Source organism: Mustela erminea, chromosome 2 (assembly GCF_009829155.1).
Source record: "Mustela erminea isolate mMusErm1 chromosome 2, mMusErm1.Pri, whole genome shotgun sequence".
NCBI classification, from domain to species: Eukaryota; Metazoa; Chordata; class Mammalia; order Carnivora; family Mustelidae; genus Mustela; species Mustela erminea.
In genome coordinates this window covers 42,619,248-42,639,453 of record NC_045615.1, presented here as the reverse complement: position 1 = coordinate 42,639,453, position 20,206 = coordinate 42,619,248, and the positions used below count along the sequence as shown (strand labels likewise).

The following is a 20,206-nucleotide window of genomic DNA, read 5'->3' as shown; positions in this document are numbered from 1 at the left end:
AACTTTTGTTGGGGTATTTGAAGATGCCCAACAAATAATGCCTGTATTCCTGGCCAAGTTCTAAACTAGTGGACGTGTAGTTAGGGGTGGTGCCTGGGTGGCTCAGTAAGTTAAGTGTCCAACTTTTGATCTCAGTTCAGGTCTTGATCGCAGGGTTGTGAGTTCAAGCCCCGCACTGGGCTTCATGCCAGGCATGGATAATACTTAAAAATAGAAAATGAGAAGTCAGGGAACCAAAATGTCAGTCATATTGCTGATAAGCCACATTCTTATGTATCAGCTGAGCTCAGAGAGAAAGTTACCAACTCTCTGTTCCATTGGGTAGATCACAGGGTGGCCGGTCAGAAGGGGGTTTTGAGTCTGAAGGACAGACACTCTTCTCGAGAGTAGAGAGGAAAGAAACCAGCTCCTCTGTGAGCCCCTACCCTTCTCTGTGCTGTCCTCAGCACAGCATCATGTTCTGGCAACCCCCTCTACCTCCAAGGGGAGAGGAAGAGTTGGGGCAATAGGATAGGTGAATTTAGGGAAAGAGAATCCTTTCCTTGTAACATTCCTCAGTTTTTGTACCTGTGACCCACTGGGCTTGCCTGTTATCAAGATGGGGTTCTCCTTTCCTCTGGCAAGGAGATCAGCAGACTCCTGGCAACTGTGCTCCCACTGCCCTTGGTCTGTTCCTCCTCCCACTGGAACCAAACCCCCATTTCTTTGATCCTCCTCAGATTGTTGGGGAACATTGCTGAGTTTGCCTCTTGAAAGCTCTGAGACAGATTAGAATAATTCACTAATAGTCCATTCCAAAGGCACACTGCAGTTAAGGTTGAAAGTTCATGTCCTCATCTGTTTCCCATTCTGAATTCTTTTCAAGTATGATATTGAATACAGCTTATCAGAGTTTTTGCAGTGGTATCAAATAACAGAATTAAGATACTCCAATAAAAAAACACCAGCCATATAAGTATGTCCCATCATAGAGATTATAGTGTAGTGAATAAGGTGCATTCTAAAACCACACCACCTGGGTAAAAATCTTGGTCACCTCTGAGTGACCTTGGCCAAGTTACCTAACCTCTTTGTGTCTTAATTCATCTAAAATAAATAATAATCGAGTACTTCATAGGATTGCTGTAGCTGTTGACTAAATTCATGCTTATAAAATGCTTAGAACTAGTACCTGAACCCTAACTAAAATTCGCATTCATCACTTAACTTAAAAAAAAAGATATTTTGACTATAAACCTTCTCCTATTGTGAAACTCTTGGAGAATTTTTAAATTCAGAGATTTAGTCCTTTGGCAAGATGTGAAAATTCAAGTCTATAGTCCCATATCAAATTATCTTGGCTTGTGAGTTAACATTAAAAGAATTTGAAGCCCTCCCCAGTTTCTTTTTTTTTTTGGTCTTAGCCCGAGAGGTTTTCCACACCTGTGTGAGCTGGGGAGCCTTCAGCAGCTAGAGCCCGGGCCTGCTCTTGCTAGAACGCATGAGTCTTCCCCAAGTTATACTGACTTAATATTAAGTCACTCCGGGCTCCTGGCTGGCTCAGTAGACCATGCGACTCTTGATCTTAGGATTGTGAGTTCGAAGCCCACGTTGGGTGTAGAGATTGCTTAAAAATTAAAAGGAAAAAAAAATCTCAAAATGTATCAAGTCTCTTTTGAGCCTTCCTTGAGTCTAGACTCTTAAGATACACAGGAATATCGGGTATCAACCTCCCATCCACCAGATTTGGAAAACATGCCTCCCATTCCAGCCCTCAAGGGACTAATTCTAAGCAGAATGATTCCTAACACTTCTTCTAGCCAAAAAGAGGGATGGAGGATGGAGAGCATCACCTTGGTTTTGGCTTCAGTTTATGCCAGTTGTTTTGATTCCAAGACCTTTGTATTTAAACTCAGTGAGGAGAGATTGCCCATCAGGAGGCTGCCTTGGGACCTCAGGAGCTTGGGGAAGTGCCCCTTGCACAGACCAGCTCCTCTCAGGAGCGAGCCCCAGAGGCACTCTGGTCTTCCCTCTGAGTGAGCACTTGGCAATGGTGGCAGCCTGGTGACAGGTGTGTCTTTGTTCTCCTTCCTGTAAGAAGCCCTTGTTTCTGGAACCTCTGTGCTGAAAGGTGGGGACACCCTGTTGGGACAGAGGGCTGCAGTGCCTGGGCAGGGGCACTAGGATCTGTGAGCACACTGGTTTGCACAGCTTCTTACAGTAGACTCATTTAGGTTTCTGGAACCTACTTTTTCTTCTTCTTCTTCTTCTTCTTTTTTTAACAAGCCAGTCATAACATGGTAGGATTCCAGCATTAACTTGTTAGTCGTGGCAGTTTTTACTTCACAATGTGAGGTGTTTTTTTTTTTTTTTAATTAACATAGAATGTATTATTTGTTTCAAGGGTACAGGTCTGTGATTCATCAGTCTTAGACACAGTTCACAGTGCTCACCATAGCACATCCTCCCCAGTGTTCATCACCCTGGAACCTACTTTTTAGAGAAGGCTTTTCCCTTTCAGCCCCACCTGTTTCCAGTGGAGCATTGTTCTCACCTGATTCCTGGAGGGGAGCTGCTACTGACATTTAGGAAGCTTGGGGCCCGGTGGGGATAGCGTGTTGGCCGTGAGCCACTCACGGTCTCCCCCAGGTTGTGAGCTTGCCTCGCTTTCTCTGCCATTTGGGGCTATTCCTCCAGAATGTGCTTGGCTTCTCCTGGCCCCTCTTCCTCTCAGGAAGGCTCAGTTGAGTTTCTAGCTATTTAACCAGCTTCTTTTGTTGGTCTTTTTCTTTCTCGAACATCTGTAAGGCTGCTACTGTTTTCTGGAATTGGCTAAGTCCTTTATTTTTTCTTGTTCTTTTTGATCTGTATTATATATATATATATATATATATATATATATACACACACACACACACATACATGTACATGTGTGAATATATATATATGTATATATATATATTTTTCTCTCTCTAGATGTTTCTTTAGATATTTTCTTGTGAGTTCTCCTAAAGGAAGAGAGATGAAAATCAATGAGTTCTGGGTCTGCTAAAAGCATCTGCTGTTCAAACAAATCTTCTCTTCCCTGTGTTGGAGAGTCTTCCTCCGGAGATGCTCCTATCATACCAACATCTAAATCAGGCCTGGGGGTCAGTCTGTCTCCATAGTCTTGCCTGGCTCCTCTTGAATGGGTTTCCTCTTCTTGCTGTGCCTTCTCTTAGACTGAGTCCTACTTCTGTGAACTTCATAAACACGTTCCCCCAGGGCATGGGCCGTAGCTGTGTCTCCACCTTGTATTCTCTGAGCATTCTGCTCTGAACCTCCTGTCCCCTGTATCCCTGAACCTCTCCAGGTCTTATGTAGTCGTCCTGGGTATACCTGTCTCAGTCCTCAGCTGTTCTTACTGTGGATTCTGCACCTGGCTTTACAAGTGCCTTTCTCCATACCTCCTGTAATGGAAGCCTGGTTTCTTCAAGGGGAGCAGTTCCTATCTGCTAAGGTCTTGCTTTTCTTCTTTAATTACATTTTTTATTTTTTAATTTTTACTTATTATTACTTTTTTTTAGAATTTTCTTTTTAAAGATTTATGTATTTGAGAGAGAGAGCACAAGTGAGAGCGAGCACAAGCAGGGTGAAGGGCAAAGGGAGAAGCAGGCTCCCCGCTGAGAAGGGAGCCTGATGTGGGACTCGATCCTGAGACCCCGAGATCATGACCTGAGCCGGGGTCATGATCCAACTGAGCTTAACCACCTGAGCCACCCAGGCACCCTATTCCATTTTTTAAATGCTCCAATGAGCACAAAGGTCTCTTTCCCTCACTTCAGTTAGCTACCAGGCTATGTCCATCTCTCTGGATTCTGTTGAGCTGGACTTTTGAGGCCTCATTTTCTCAGTCATGTTCTGTCTAATTGTTCTCTAAGAGGTTAGTCTTTCTCTTAAGGGGAGCTCTCACTCCCTCCTTCTTCCTCCATCTGCCTTTTTTGTTCATCTTGCTCTGATAGGAAAACTAAATCATGTGTCCCTAACCTTCCAACACTTCTCTGATGTCCAGAGTGAATGGATTGTTCTAACCTTAGTGGTTGCTTTCTTTGTGCACGCAGTTAATTCTGTCAAATTGCTTGTCTGCCTCAACCCAAGATGAGAGCATCTCTTCTATCTGATTAGCTTATTGCTTCTTTATTTATAAAATCTGCCATCTGTCTGTGTATCTGTCATTTTGGATCTTGAGCATCTAAAACAGTGGTTAGCATTTAGATGATTAATAAATCTGGAGCCAGTGTGATGGGGAGGAACTTCTGAGTCTGTAGACCGGCCCACATGAATTTAAGTGAGAATTTAAACTCTTTCATAGTTCCAACTCTTGGCCATGAAGATAATGTATAAAAAAGGAACAGAATTTGGAGCAGCCTGTCTGTACTGTCTGCCTGGAGTTGGACCCAACAGTTTCTTCAAGATCTGGCAATAAAAGCAGATGGTCCAGCTCTGGGAGCTCTCTTTATTGTGAGAGGAGTCCTCACTAGGACATCTTTTCCTTTTCCTTTTTCCTTCTCCCCTTCCCTTTCCCTTTCTAGTGGTGAAGTATATGAACCATAAACTACCATTTTAAGTGTACAGTTGAGTGGCATGATGAAGTACATTCACACTGTCATGCGATCATCACCATCATCCATTCTAGAACTTTCTCATCTTCCCCAACTGAAGCTCTTACACCCACTACATAGCAACGCTCCATTAACCTTTCCTCTCAGTCCCCCCCCCGGACCATTAGTCTGCTTTCTGTCTCTATGAATTTGACTGTTCTAGGCCCCCTCATATAAGTGGAATCACAGAATATTTGTCCTTTTGTGTCTGGCCTATTTCACTGTGTTATAATGTTTTCAGGGTCCATCCATGTTCTAGTATATGTGTCAGATCTTCCTTAAGACTAGGTAACATGCCATTGTATGGATACACCATGTTTTGTTTAGTCATTCATCCATGGATGGATTTTGGGTTGTTTCAACTTCTGACTACTGTATCTAATGCAGCTATGGGTTTGGGTGTACAAATATCTGTTCGAGTTCCTCCTATCACTTTTGGGCATATACCTAGAAATAGAATTACTGGATCACTCAGTAATTCCATGTTTGATTTTTTTGAGGAACCACTATACTGTTTCCCACTGCGTCATCCTTTCTTCCATAGCCGTGGCTGATTTTTGCCATGGCTACTCTTATTTAGGTAAAAGCTACACCCACATTGCTCAAGGTCTAGCTTCCACCGCCTGCATCATGAAAGCCCCAAATTCTGTGGAACTGGGCCCAGGGTCAAGACCTGAGCCAGGCCTTCAGGACCTGCTTGCCATTTGCTCAAGGCCCACAGCATCCAATTGTATAAAAATAGCTGCTTGCCTTTGGATCAAGTCACCATATGCCACATGACCTACCAAGGTGAAAATCCCACAAAGCTCTCCTGAAACTGCCAACCCAGCTTGTAACAGCGAAAAGCCAGCTTCCCAAGTGCAAAAGCTGCAGTATTGCACCATGTAGGCTACTGCCATTTGGTCCAACGACAAGTCTCAATATCTAAATTCTAACTTGCTTTCCACATTGCTTTTTGCTAACTTGGTTTCACGGTTTCTGGCGCATTTCAGGAAGGTAGAAGCTTGTGGGCAACACATGGCTTTTCTCTTTTCTTGGGTTCTAAATCAAATGTGAAATAAGACAAAAAGAACTTGAAGTGTTTTAGAAATGACAACAACAACCCTCTTCTCCTAGAAGCCAAAAGAGTGTGGAAGAGGAGTTTCCCTCTCTTACAACCTTGATGTGGGAAAAACCATTTCCCAGAAGCATTTAAGTTATTTTCTGTGAAGTTTTACTCATTTAATGCATTAATTGTGAATGACCAAATGAAAACAACAATACTCCCTTTGGAAGGTCTACCATGTGCTCTGTGTGTGTCCTGTGGGTTTTGTTTAGGGCTCATAACATGGTTGTGACCTCACTAACTCTGTTTTATCAAAGAGGAAACTGAGTCTTAGGCAGGGTAGAGGATGCCCCTAAGGTTTTTTGTTTGTTTGTTTTAAGATTTTATTTATTTATTTGACAGAGAGAGGTCACAAGTTGGCAGAGAGGCAGGCAGAGAGAGAGGGGGAAGCAGGCTCCCCGCTGAGCAGAGAGCCTGATGCAGGGCTCGATCCAGGACCCTGAGATCAATGACCTGAGCTGAAGACAGAGGTTTAACCCACTGAGCCATGCAGGTGCCCCACCTCTGAGGTTGTGGCCGGGGTTTCATCTCCAACTGAGTTAACAGCAAAGCCTTTTCTGGAAAAGATGTGGATAAGAGAAAATGCAGCACATGAGCTTTCATCCCTCTTTTCTTAAAACAAAAATGAATTTCAGCCATTCCTAGGTTTTTACAGATATTTTAGCAAGGGGTCTGGCAGGGTAGGTGAATTTTGTTTCAGTGGTTAAATACCTGAGGATTAGCAGAGCAGTGGTTAGGAAGAGGGCTGAAGCCCAGTTGCTAGAGAGGAGAGAAAGCAACCCTACAGTGCTGACTAATAACTCCACTGAGCCCGGCTGTTGTACAGGAAACACTAAATTAGGAGTTGGGTTACAGAGCGTGGCTCTTGTATGGAAGGGACCCAAGAAAGGGCCTGTTTTATGCAAACTTACTTGCTGTATAGATTGTGTTGTACTTAGCACTGTAGATGGGGCCACTGTCTGGAATGGTCACATAGCTTATACAGAATCTGGATTCCTGCTGAAAGACATTTACCTGGAAAAGAACCTTTAAAATTTAGCATTAAAAATTGTAGAAGGGGAGAAAAGTGAGACCTAATATTGGAATTTATCTATAATTCTTTTATGTATTCCTCAAATATTCCTTAAATGCAAGTTTTCTGTGTGTGGTCATTACTGCGAACGCCCTGATTTCAAGGCTCTTGATCACTCTGTCTGGATCAGTGTATTATATATATATATTTTTTAAAGATTTTATTTATTTATTTGACAGACAGAGATCACAAGCAGGCAGAGAGGCAGGCAGAGAGAGAGGAGGAAGCAGGCTCCCTGCTGAGCAGAGAGCCCGATGTGGGGCTCGATCCCAGGACTCTGAGATCATGACCTGAGCCGAAGGCAGCTGCTTAACCCACTGAGCCACCCAGGCGCCCCTGGATCAGTGTATTATAGATTCTCATATATTTTTGCTACGATATTGGTTTATTCTTGTTTGTAGAAGTCATCTAAGAGGGCTGGATTTGAAGTCAATCATTTCCTTTCCTCTTTACTTATACGTGATACCCCAGATGACACTCTGCCTGGGCCTGCTGCCCTCAGACCAGTTTCTTAGCCAGAAGAGAACTAGGTGATTTCTTCTCTCTCAGATCCAGTCAGCTAGAGTCATAACACAAAACCATGGGAATATAAGCCATTACAAAAGGGAGTTTTTAACCCTGCCATTTTCTGGACTGTTGCATTTTCTCCTGGTAGGGTTTTTTAATACATGTTTCCATGGTGAAGAAATTTCCAACTTTTAAATTTAGGAGAAGTATACTTGGTCTGTTCTGATTTACTTAGAAAAAAGTACTGACCTGTGTTAAAGACCTGCTATTTTTTTTTTTTTTCCTGGTTTCCATTAGCTAACCTTAGGACCTTTGATAAGTCATTTAAACCTGCCAAACCACATTTCCCCCCAGCTTCTACAAGGGAATAATACCATTGTACTGCATGGAACAACCAAGAAATTATTTTATTTTTTGGCTGTGAAATTTATGAACTAATTTGTTAAAGTGATTTTGGAGGGTTTGAAAAGTAAAGAAGTAGGTTTCTCTTTTCCTTTTATAATCTGCCCAGGCACACTCTTGAATAAGGGGATGTCCCACCGTCTTAACACATGTGCTCAGCTGGGGTCCTTTCAGAGAAAATTTAGTGTGTGTGTGTGTGTGTGTGTGTGTGTGTGTGTGTGTTTGCCCCAAGTAGCTCATGTTTTGGTTATAGTTTACTTTCTTAAGTCAGGATTACATTAGTTTTGTTCTTTTGATGAAGACATGAGCCTTTAAATTGCTCTTTGAGAAAAATTGGCCTGCTTCAAGGACAGTTTGGAGGTGTTGGGACTCCCCCTTGTGGGACTCTGAAATGTTCTACAACAAATGAAACAAATGAAACAAAACAAAGTAGTTTATTTTTATTGCCCTTTGGACTAAGAGAGGAGTCTTACTTAAAATGGTAAATAAGAAATTGATCCAGAAACTTACCAAGAATGACCAAATACTGGGCTTTATATTACATCAGATCACCCTGCAAATTGGATTGTTTCATCGTGTTCAAAAATCCTAATTCTGAACTTAATAATATTTCAACATTTGAAGAAATATTTAGGTAAGAGAATTACCTTCTGAGGTTAAGGCTTATAGTTAAATTGCTGTAAATTTTCAAAAAACACAACTATTATAAATGCATATGTTAAAAATGTGTTGATAGGGGTTTTTCTTTAAACTTTTTTTGTGGAGGGTAGTTTTAGGTCAGAAGTACATGTCAAGAGACAGGTTTTGGTATATTCTTTTATTTTGTAGCCATTGTTTATTATTTTTCGTTTCTTGCCTATTTCAGACTTAACCTTTTTCAAGCAAGCATCTGTGGCTGTGTGCCCACTTCTCTTTATTCACTAACTGCATATTGAATTTAGTGGTAGGCTCTACAGTAAAAGCATCAAACAAGGTGCTTGCAATCTTCTGGGGAAGACAGACCTGGGCAGGTTGTCAGGGGAAAGGTGCCGTGGGTGTAAGTAATGGGCAGTTACCCCAGCTACGGTGTCAGGGAGAACCTTGGTGAAGGGGATGTTTAAGCTGGACATGAAGGTTTAGCTTAGTAGAGGAAGGCTGGATTTGGGGATATGAGTCCACAGCAGAAGGATGAATTTGGAGGCTGAAGGCAAACAGCCGAAAGTAGACTAGTGAGGCGGGAGCATAATTAAGGTGGTGAAGACTTGGGAGGTGCCTGAGTTTTGTGGCTACAGTAAAGGATTTGGTCTTTGATGGGCTTTGAGCAGATAGTGGCGTCACCTGATTTGCATATTTGTAAGCTCACTCTTGATGCAGTGTGGAGACCGGAATGGAGAGGACCGAGGTAGACACAGGGAGAACGCAAGCCCACCTGTCTCCTTCCTCCCTTCCCTCCCTTCCACGAGGACAAGTGTCCCTAAACTTTTTCTGTAAAGGCCTAAAGAGTAAATTTTGGCTTTGCAGGCCATGTGATTTCTGTTGCAAGTAGTCATCTCTGCAGTTGTAGCATGAAAGCAGCCATAGACAGTCCATAAAAGAATGAACACAGCTGGCATCCAATAAAGCTTTATTTACAAACACAGGCAGTAGGCTGGATTTGGCCCATGGGCATAGTTTGCCGACCCTTGATCTCCAGGGTATTAGGAATGAAGAGAAGTGAATGGATTCAAGGGTACTGAGGAGGTGGGGTCAGTATAACTTGGTTATGGTTTTGTTTGAGAAGGGTAAGTGAGGAGGTAGAGCGAAGTTGGTGTTCAGGTTTCTGTCATAAATAACTATGAATAATGGTGCCAGGGCAACACGCACAGCAAGGGTAGCTAGCTGTCTTGGCGAATGTGAGCATTGAGGAGGAGTGAACATGGGTATGCGGAGAGGGCTGAGCTGGAGAGAGAAGTGCAGGCAGCTTCCGTGTCTCTTCCCTGGGGGGAGAGAGTGAAGAGGGCGAAGAGAGAATCCAGAACAACTCTAACATCTTGAGAGGAGAGAGGAAGAGCCTCAAAGAGGAAGGAGAAGAACCAAGAGATGTGGATAATGGGGTTAAATTAGCAGATGAGTTGGGCAAAATGAAAAGGGTCTATTAGATTAGTGTGTGAGCAGGTCTTTTATAACTGGCTAAAGCAGTTTCAGAAGTGGTGGGCTTTTTCTTTTTATGTCTTTGATGGTGGGACTCATTTACAGAGAGACAAATTCAGAAATCTGGTTCTTCCTTAAGATTTTAGGTTCCATTTACAAATGGTATTGTTCTGTTTAAGTCTAGCAGATACTAGCAATTACTTTCTAAAAGAACTTCTGGTTAATATTTGGTCCCGCTTACAAGCTTGATTAAGCTTCTTAACTATCTTCACTGCATTTTAAAATGCATTATATTTGACTCCAGTTTGGCTACTTTAATCGCTGAATGACAATTGCAGTTGTTAAAAATGTGTTTTTTAACGTAATAAACTTAGGTAATTCTTAATAAATCTGACAAGTCAAACACTACTGTGGTTCTTCTACTTGATACTGAATCTTCCTGGAGTGGATAAATGCTTACCCACAATTAAGTCAGCCAAGGATTTGGGGAGTGCCTCTTACTGTACTGAGATTTCCTGGTGTCCTGACTGTGGCTGCCAAGCTGAGTGCCTTTTTAAATTTTATAATCACTATGCCAAACACATCAGACCTAGCAAAGCAGGAACTCTCGCAGCCGCAGCCGTTTGGATTTACATGCCTCACTACCTGACTGCCCTGTGCCTTCACTGTCTGCATCCCCCTCCCTCCCACCTACAGGGCTGTATTCCTGGATTGGGGTTTGCATTTCCTCCTCTTACAGATACATCAGTTATCATCCCAAGCAGCTGTTACGATCTCTGAGTTTGATGAAATTCTGCATTCTTTTCCTTTGCCTTGGTCTCTTCCGGCCGTAGCTCTTTCACATACTAAAAAGGATGAGATGACCAGTGGAATGTTAGACTCCTCTGAGGGTCTTGTTACCACTTGTAACATCATTCCACTAATGGAAGGCTGGCATAAGAACAGCTAATTGGTTGTTACTGGGTGAACCTACTTTGAAATGAAAGACTCCTATGTTGAAACAGAATGTTCAGAAAGTATATGAAATGCCAAACTACAGTGTTCCTGTGTATATTTAGAACATATTTATCTCCTTTCTGCCATAATAGGAATTTTCATGTTGCCCAAGGGAGAGCTTATGATTTCCATTAGAATGTAAGCTCAGTGACAGATTTTTATGTCTTATTCATGTTCATTTCCAGCCAGTACTAGAATAATACCCAGCATTTAGTAGATACTCAAATATTTATTAAATGAATCAATGAATTTCCTGAATAAATGATAGATTGCTTACTATGAATATGAGATTGAACTTTTTTGCCTCTTAAGTTTTTAACCACCTTCTTCTTTTAGGCGGAAGCCACTAATACTAGCCTCTTGCAAGTGCAACTGGAATGCAGTTTACATAATAAAGTGTGTCAACAATTAAAGGTAAAATAAAAAATTCAGTGTTTTTATCTTCCCTTTCCTAACTTTTGGTTTGGAAACCAAAAAGAAAATGACACATTGTCTTTTCAGAAATGTGCATGTCCTTACCATAGTGTTTTTCTTTTTCTAAAATTTGAAATCACAAAGCTTTGGATGGTTTTTTTTTTTTTTTTTGAGTTCTTCCTTTTTTTTTTTTTTCCATCCGTCCAATCTCAGAGTTGTTATATGGAATCCGATGATGTTCTGCGGCTACAAATGAGCATAATTGTCACCATGGAAAACTTCTCAAAAGATTTTGAAGAAAACACACAAGATTTGTTAGATCATCTTTCTATTATTTATGTAGCTACAGATAAATCTGAGACCTCAGGTAAGGTGGAATCTTTTAAAAATTTTTATTATGATACATTTTGATGAGCCTGCATCATCATTTACCTGAAGGTTGTATCATTGCAGTGCAAAACCAAGAGCCTTTGCTTTCTCTCTTAAGAGGTTGAAACAGGGGGCGCCCAGGTGGCTCAGCTATTAAGCATCTGCCTTTGGCTCGGGTCATGATCCCAAGGTCTCTGGGATCGAGCCCTGCATCAGGCTCCTTGCTCAGTGGAAAGCCTGCTTCTTCCTCTCCCACTTCCCCTGCTTGTGCTCCCTCTCTCGCTGTGTCTCTCTCTGTCAAATAAATAAATCTTTTAAAAAAAATTAAAAAAAAAGAGGTTGAAACAGTAACTGATCCTCAACCTGCAGTTGCTAGTAAGGCTGTGTTATTTTGGAGTACATTAAGTGGCAACCAGGAATTGTTCTGAATTTCCTTGGGGATAACTTTTTTCGGCATTCTGGTGAACAAGTTAAACAGGCACAACAATGTAATATAAATATTCACAGAGTATTTTAAGTCTCGCATCTCGCGTTCCATTGTTACTGATGTGCAGAAGCTCAGTTAAATCACGCCGTTTCATTCTTTTAATAGTTGATTGGGTGCTGGTTGCTCCTAGATGCCTGGCAAGTTAGGATAGTGTGAATTTTAGTGTTCATTTCTGTGAATTTTGTCTTGGAAAATGTGTGTCCTGTGTACCAGCAGTTGCCTAGTTTATCACTTTAAATTTCTGAGAACTTCGTTAGGCAACACATATTATATGGCCCTTGACGTTTATGTTATCCATTGGTTAGCAAGTCTGTGCTGGTATATATGTATATATATGTAGTTGTCTGTATATATATACATACACACATGCACACACATACAAACACATACCATACACATATTCGGAGAAAGAATTGGTAGCAAAGTGTACTTTTATTTGGGAGTCTTAATTGTCGGTCAAGCCTCATTTACTTTCCATTCCTCCGAATTGGTTATAGTAGTAATGGTTCAGCAGGAAAGCTGCCCTGTCCTTGGGTTCATAGTTTTGGTGATTCTCAGAATGGCCAGGTGGGCAACAATGGAGAAAAGACCCCTGTCCCATATGAGCACTTTTTTTTTTTTTTTTTTTTTAGATTTTATTTATTTATTTGACAGAGATCACAAATAGGCAGAGAGGCAGGCAGAGAGAGAGGAAGGGAAGCAGGCTCCCTGCTGAGCAGAGAGCCCAACTTGGGACTCGATCCCAGGACCCTGGTATCAGGACCTGAGCCAAAGGCAGAGGCTTTAACCCACTGAGCCACCCAGGCGCCCCCCTATAAGAGCACTTTTGATGAGGATGAAAAGGAAGATTGTGCTTTGAGATCTGAGGGTTTTGCTTTTCCTCAAATGTGACCATCTAAATAAGGAAATGAGGGGCTAAGCAACAGGAGGATATAGCTTTTTTAAAGCTGTCCCATTAGTTAGTCTCATCTACAGGAGTAATAATATGACCTATTTTCTCCACTGACAGTTCATCATTTAGGGATCCTATATTGGTAAATCAGTCTTTTTGTGTGGATCTTTTTCTCTTGTGACTTATAAGGATACCCAACAGAAAATAGCTCCCAGTTTCAATTGTAGTGTTGAAAAGCGAGTCCTGTTTTGTATAGAAATGTGTAATATGGTATTTTAACTGCTATATTAAGGTGCGAGAATTAGTTGCCTCTGTGTTTTAATCTCGTCACTCTGATTCTTTTGGACAGATGATTCGGCAGTAAATATGTATATACTACATTCAGGAAACAGCCTTATTTGGATACAGGTAATTGTAAATGCTTACAGAGAGTAAACCTTAAACTGAGAAGTGTGTGTTTAATTGCAGAACGTGAGAATTGTTCAGGAACAGATACAGGAACACTTGTCTCAATTATCCTTTGCTTTAATTTACACCCATTTTCCCTTGCTGGACCCCATATTAGGATGAAGGTTATCAGCACCCTCTTCATACTCTTCTAGACACATACGCTGAGCAGTTGCTCGTACGCCAGTCTGAGCTACTTAGCTCTTTGAACAGATTTGATTCAAATTGGATAAATACCCAGCTAAGAATAGTAACTTGGGTTTTTTTTTTTCCTGTAGGATGTACATCATTTCTCACAGAGAGATGCTCTGTCCCTGCAGTTTGAACCAGTCCTCCTACCTACTTCGACAACCAACTTTACAAAAATCGCCTCTTTCACTTGCAAAGGTACAGTTTTTAAGAATATCAGAGATTGTCTTTTTTATTTTCATTATCCAGTTACGATCATTCTTTCTGGGAAATGACTTAGAGCTATAGAGTAATAAGCGAGGTTTTCAGAAAGTGAATGGGTTTGAGTAAAATACTGCAGCCTTCAGAGGTCTAAGAGAGAATGACGGAAAAAATGATTGTGGATTCAACTTTTATTCTGCCACACGTGTAAGATTTTGCATTTAAAGGTTAACTGAGTTGGTGATTTGAGAGAGCAGGATGTACATGTGTTTGGTGGAGGGGCTGCTTTCACAGATCGAGAATTCTGCCCTCGTTGTATTTCTTGGTGTAGAACGCAATACAGATCTCGTGAGCATAAACCCAGTCCTTGCTTTGGGTTCTTATTTATTTATGGCAGAATTCTGTAAAGAAATGCAGATGGTTTTAAGCATATGAAAACATGCCCTGCTTCACTTATATTTCAAGAACTGTCAAAGCAGCAAATGAAATATAATTTATTACTTAGATCAGTAAAGATAAAAACATTGTCAGTATTCTGTGTTGGTAGTGATTAGTGGAAAAAACAGTTATTTTTAACAAGAGTATAAACCAACACAGGCTTTTTTGGAGGGAAAATTGACAGTCTGTGAACTTTTAAAATGCACATACATGCTATTTGATCCTTCTCCATCAAGGAACCATCTACAGATACACTCATGTACGTATGCACAACTGTACCTGCAGAAATGGGCCCTGCCGGGGAGGCAGAGCAGTGTCCCCATCCATCAGTAGGGGGCTGGTGAAATTGTCATGCATCTCCAGGAGGGTGTGCTCCGCAGCTTTTAGGAGACACACGAGCAAGCATTGTGTGCACACTGGGTGCTGTTTAAAGGGTGTCTGTGTACTTGTGTGTGTGCAGAACACTGGATGAATGCATAAGAACCTGCTAGCAGTTGTTAATGATGATTGGGGACTCAGGTGAACGATAGACTCTACTTTCACATTTTCGTTAGTGTTTGAATACTTTTTGGAGCCATGTATGTAACTTAAGAAAAGAAAAGAAAAAAAAAAGGACTAGGGGATCCTGGGTGGCTCAGTCGGGTAAGTATCTGCTTTCAGCTCAGTCAAGCCCTAAGTAGGGCTCCTGGCTCAGCATGGAGTCTGCCTATCCCTCTCCCTCTGCCCCTTTCCCCCCTCGTGCTCGATGTTTCTCTCTTGTCTCTCTCAAATAAAAGACTTGAGTATTATAAGAATTCTGTACCAGTACCTTACTATTACAGCCTAGCTCATGGAAAGCTTAAATGTGGTTTTGATAATTCACAGTGTTTTGGACTTCATTACTACTTTCACTGTGAAGTTCTTTCTTGCTATTTTGGTTGTCTTGCTTTCTTGCTCATGTCTCCACGTGCTTCTCTTCACCCCACCCAGCGGAGTGTCATGTCTCACTTTTGTCATCCCTGGCAGAACTACTTTCCTATATTTAAGGTGAATGCAGATCTTTGTAAAGAGAAGCCACAGTGTTCTCTCTCTCTCTCTCTTTCTCTCTCTCTCTCTCTTTTTTCCCCCAAAAGAAGAAATGAGAGGTTGGTTTAAAAAATGGGTGGATGTGGGGGGAGGGTGGAAAACACCATGTTCCAGAAGATTGGTAACAAGCCAGTGGAGAAAAAGATAGGAGTGTTGTGTTGAGAAAGGATTTTACCACTGATATCTGATGCACGGTTTTAATGGAGGCTGAAAAGTGGAGTAATTAGGAAGTTATAAATAAAACATAGATACTGTTTTCTTTCAGGGTAAGGAAAGAAAAGAGGGTTACGCTTCACATTTATTTCTTTGTGTCTCGAAACAGCTACGTCGTGTGACAGTGGAGTTAAAGAAGACATGAAGAAAATAAAAAAGACTTCAACACTAAAAGCGTGTCTGTCCTCTCCTGTGGTTCAAGGGTAGGGTGATTCCACTTTCCCTCAAATCATATGCTCATTTGTTTACTTTCATCTCACAGGAATTTGAAAATGTAACTCATAAGATGTGTATGATACTCTCTCTCGGGACTTGCCTTCCATGCATTAACCTTGCTAACAAGCAGTTGGGGGCCTGGCTACAGAATGGGAGAGAGGAAACGGATGGTTCAGTTTGAGGCACAGGTCCTGGGCCAGGGAGCCAGGTGTGGGAAAAGGAAGAGAATGTGCCTTTGGGTTCTAGCTTTGCCCTGGCGGCCTCCATGAGCTGGTCTGGTCCTGGCCTGCTCCCTTATCCTCTGGCCTTTGGGTGCTCTCCTTGTGGGCATGAAAGTTGAAGAAGGCCATCTCGAAGCTTGTTTCCTAGCACTCCTAACCTTCATTCTCTGACATTCTATGATGCTCTTCTTTCTGCACTCAGAGGCACGGTGAATGCTAATGGCCATCTCACACTCCGGGCTGATGGCATGCATGTCCTGTGTTCACAGGTATTTTAGAATGGACTCCTCTGCAACCCAGTTTCACATAGAGGCTCACGAGAACACCTCGGGAGTTTGGTCAATGTGGTACCTCAACCATTTTGACCGCAGTGTTGTATTAAAGGATGTGTTTGTTTCCAAGGAGACCAAGCATGTTGTAAAGGTATGAATGGTATTTTTATCCAGGTTTTAGCCCATTTGAAGCTTTGTATAAGGTCAGATGCTGTGGAATTAATATTTATAAAATACCATTTTACTTCTGATTTTTAAAGCAGGTATTTTTCTTTTAATGTTTTCAGAATTACTTCTGGGATCTCCTTTATTTTTTTAAACTGTTGTTCAAGATATATTCTGAAATGATATTTGCTCTTAGCGTTGTTCAAAAAGATTACAATGTATAGCTTATACTAAAAAGATTATATTTATTAAAAGTAAGCTTAATTAATGACAAAGTAAACTTTTTCAAAATACCACACATGAAAATTTCAAGATTGCTTTCGTGAATTTTAAAAATAGTAGCATATAAAACATTTAAAACCTGTCATTTGTATAAAAAAAATTTCAGTCTTTGACCTGGAAATAAGTGAGTAAGATTATATTTTTTAAAGTACAGAAGAACTTTAGTATCATGGTTTCTAAGGTTAGTGTTAGGAAAAGTAATTTCTCTTACTTTTTTTTCCTTTTAGATTCTGAATTTCACTGGCCCTTTATTTCTACCTCCAGGCTGTTGGAATATATTTTCTTTGAAACTTGCTGTTAAAGACATTGCCATAAACCTATTCACCAATGTGTTTTTGACTACAAACATAGGTGCTGTTTTTGCAATACCTCTACAGATTTACTCAGCCCCATCCAAGGTATCGTTTATAACACTATGTGTTAGAACTTTCGTAATAATTACTGTCTGTGAACTTAACGGTGCTTGGGTTTTATTGGCAGAGTTAAGTTTATGTTCTCTAAGTCTATCTAAGAATTTTGAAGGGTAGTACCAGGCCATTTTTAGATGGTCAGTTGTTTAGATAGGAACTCTTTATTTGGAAAAAGTCTCTCTTTTTCATAAAGTAATTTGAGGTTTTTGAATAAAATAAGATAATACAAATAGATAAATATCATTTTCATTTGTTTCCAAAATTTGAAGAGCAAGGAATGTATGCTTGGTATAGAATGCACAGTTGAGCTTTTATTGCATATCAGCAATGAATTGAAGCAAACTAGATGGTTAAATGCTTTAGTTAGGCCTCTGGTAAGTGACTCCCTGTTGCTTGTAATCCTTGCATTTCTTTAGTGGGCCAAACCTAAAACCTGAAAGTTCTCAATTTAAATGCTTTCTAAAACCTGGGTAAGCCTATTTAATTTAGATCTTATCTTAAACATGTCTCATTTTTTTTCTTAATGTTTATTTATTTTCATTTGGTTACTGTTATTGCTTCTTTTTGATCCAAGCTCTTACTGTATAATGCTGGGTTCTAATTTTTCACTATGAGACATTCATGCAACCATCTTTATGATTTTTATCACTTATTAGCATTGGTGTTTCATAGGTAGAAATGCCTCATGCTTAGCTACAGGCTTATAGGTAGGACCTTAAACTACACAAGATGTCAGGTTAATTCCATTCATCTGTATTTCGAGCAGGGGAGATTTCTTAGAAACTTCCTTTTTCCAATCAAGAGTCGCATTTTAAGAAGAGCTACTTGTGGGAGGGAGGAGGCAGGTTTCACGTATATTTGGAGTAGCAAGTCTGTGCATTCCCAACCTGTAGGAAGTGAAACATCAGTTTAAATGTCCCAAGTGGCTTAGGAGTTACTATAGATTGGTATACTGCTTTTCAGAAGATTACAGTTAAAAAACAAAAACAGAAAAACCTATCAGGAGTGTCCTGAAATTAACCTCTACTTCAGAAGGCACCTTTGTGTTTTTGGGACCCAAGGATTGACAGTATGGGCATTGATGTCTGTGCAGAATCCCCTACCATGATCCTTCCTATAAGAGGGAGTTCACAACTTTCATTCAAGCAGAAGGGAAGCCAAGAATTCACTTTCTTGTTGTTTGGCTTCCAGTTAAAGAGAAATTCGCCAAGGTGGAGGCCATTGTCTGCTTCGCATTTGAGTGCATTAGGATTTTTATGTTTAGTGTTGTGTTTTAAGTTATTCATATATTACTTTTCAATCTAGGAAGGGAGTCTGGGTTTTGAAGTGATAGCACATTGTGGCATGCATTATTTCATGGGAAAATCAAAAACAGGTAAGTATTTTGCCCTTAGGCTTTCTGTAGAAATCTAGTTTGGGGCTGGGTGGGAAGTAGTGAGGAAAAACAGCATTTGTAGATGGAATAATCAATACTGTAAACATAATTTTATCATATTTTATTCTTAAAGAGCATGATGATTCACAGAATGACTTGAAATTGTTAAGAATCCTCCAAAAAATCCCCCAAGGTACTTGGGTAAATAATGTCCCCTTCAAGAGCTTGGATTTTTTGTTTAAGGGATTTTTTTTCCCCATACACATAATTTGATGGTCACAGCAACCTTGTATCCAGGAAAAAAATGGAAGGTTCTGGTTCTGTTATAAAAGGGCTGACAAGTTAGTAAAAATAACCTGTTGGAATTGCGTTTGAAGACTTTAGTTGTGGGAGCCTAAACATCTCGCAGGTAGTGCTAGTTGTGGTATGGAACTGAAAATGCACAGGGCTGATATAGAAGCTCTTTCTAAGCCTTTTCCTGCCTTCTGGTTGATTAAAATATTTAATGTAAGGAGACTGTTATAGTACAGTACAAGATGTCTTTGGGGAGATTCCCACTTGTTCATCCTGGTACAATCTTTAGCACAGATCAGACAGAATAGATAAGCAGAGAGAGCGAGGTGAATGGGAGGCCAGGTTGTAAATATAAACACGCACCTTCTCCAGGCCCAGCCCTTGGTCTGTGCCCTTCTTTAGGAGGACCGCCGTTGGTCCAGCAGCACTGATCATAGTAACTGAAACACTTGGGTGATGACCAGCTCTGTTTACAGGGAAGCAGTTTAGCCTGTTAGACTGAAAGCTGTTAAAAATGTTCTAAGAATAATTTTAACTTGTTTCAGGCTGTATTCATGAGCCATGTGTCTTTTATGTTATTACCTTTACATAATTCGATTTAGTTTTGTTTTATACATGTTTATTTGATTTGATATATCATCTACCATTGGGTTAGAGGGACTCCTAGTAAACCAGTCAGAGGAAGGGGGTGGGTGTTGATTTGCTTGGCAGTCCTCTCAGTTTGAGAAGTTTGACAGCGTTCTTTCCTAACTGAACTGCATTTCCTGTACATCTAAATATTACATCTGATCTAACTTGTAGAAAATCCTAATTGGGAAGGGAGTCTTTCTCTGGATCAGTCTACCTGGGACATGGACTCTGAATTTGCCAATAAATTGTATGAAAGATGGAAGAAATTTAAAACTGGTGACGGCTGCAAGTATGTTTTCTGTGTTCACCTTTCCTTCAGCACTGGGTTGGGGAAGAGGACACTACTGCGTAGTACTTTATTGAAATTGCATGACTGAGTTTTCAGTAATTAGTATTTCTCTTCGGCCTTTTATTTTGACAAATTTCCAGCCTCAGAAATGTTGCAACTGTAGTGCTGTGAATACTCAAATATTCCTCATCTGGATTCAGCCATTGTTCACATTTTACCACTCTTGTTTTATTTCTCTCTCGACCTCTGTATCTTTGTATGCACCCACACACACACACGTTTTCTTTTTGCTCAGTCATTTGAAAGTAAGCTGCACATTATCGTACTTCAACCCTCAGTAGTTTATTAGAAAATATTTTATTTCCTCAGGAGAATATCCTCCTACGTAGAACTACACTACCATTATATACCCCACAAATTTAACATTGATACAGTCAAATTACCTAGTTACACAGTCTGTATTTGGATTTCTCTGTTTGACCCACAAATACCCATTATAGCTGTATTTTTCTTGTTCCTTTTTTAAA

General features: G+C 40.6%; 1 protein-coding gene across 9 annotated transcripts in view; it reads left to right on the top strand.

Moving 5' to 3' along the window:
* TMEM131L (transmembrane 131 like) overlaps positions 1–20,206 on the top strand; it is a 159,352-nt gene that overhangs the window by 98,789 nt on the left and 40,357 nt on the right. For all 9 annotated transcript variants that reach the window (XM_032332746.1, XM_032332747.1, XM_032332745.1 and 6 more), the window contains 9 exons: positions 11,147–11,224; positions 11,438–11,591; positions 13,322–13,380; positions 13,698–13,806; positions 15,635–15,728; positions 16,232–16,385; positions 16,909–17,079; positions 18,397–18,466; positions 19,562–19,679. In XM_032332746.1, the coding sequence (XP_032188637.1) occupies positions 11,147–11,224; positions 11,438–11,591; positions 13,322–13,380; positions 13,698–13,806; positions 15,635–15,728; positions 16,232–16,385; positions 16,909–17,079; positions 18,397–18,466; positions 19,562–19,679 (1,007 nt within the window). The remainder of the gene's footprint in view (positions 1–11,146; positions 11,225–11,437; positions 11,592–13,321; positions 13,381–13,697; positions 13,807–15,634; positions 15,729–16,231; positions 16,386–16,908; positions 17,080–18,396; positions 18,467–19,561; positions 19,680–20,206) is intronic.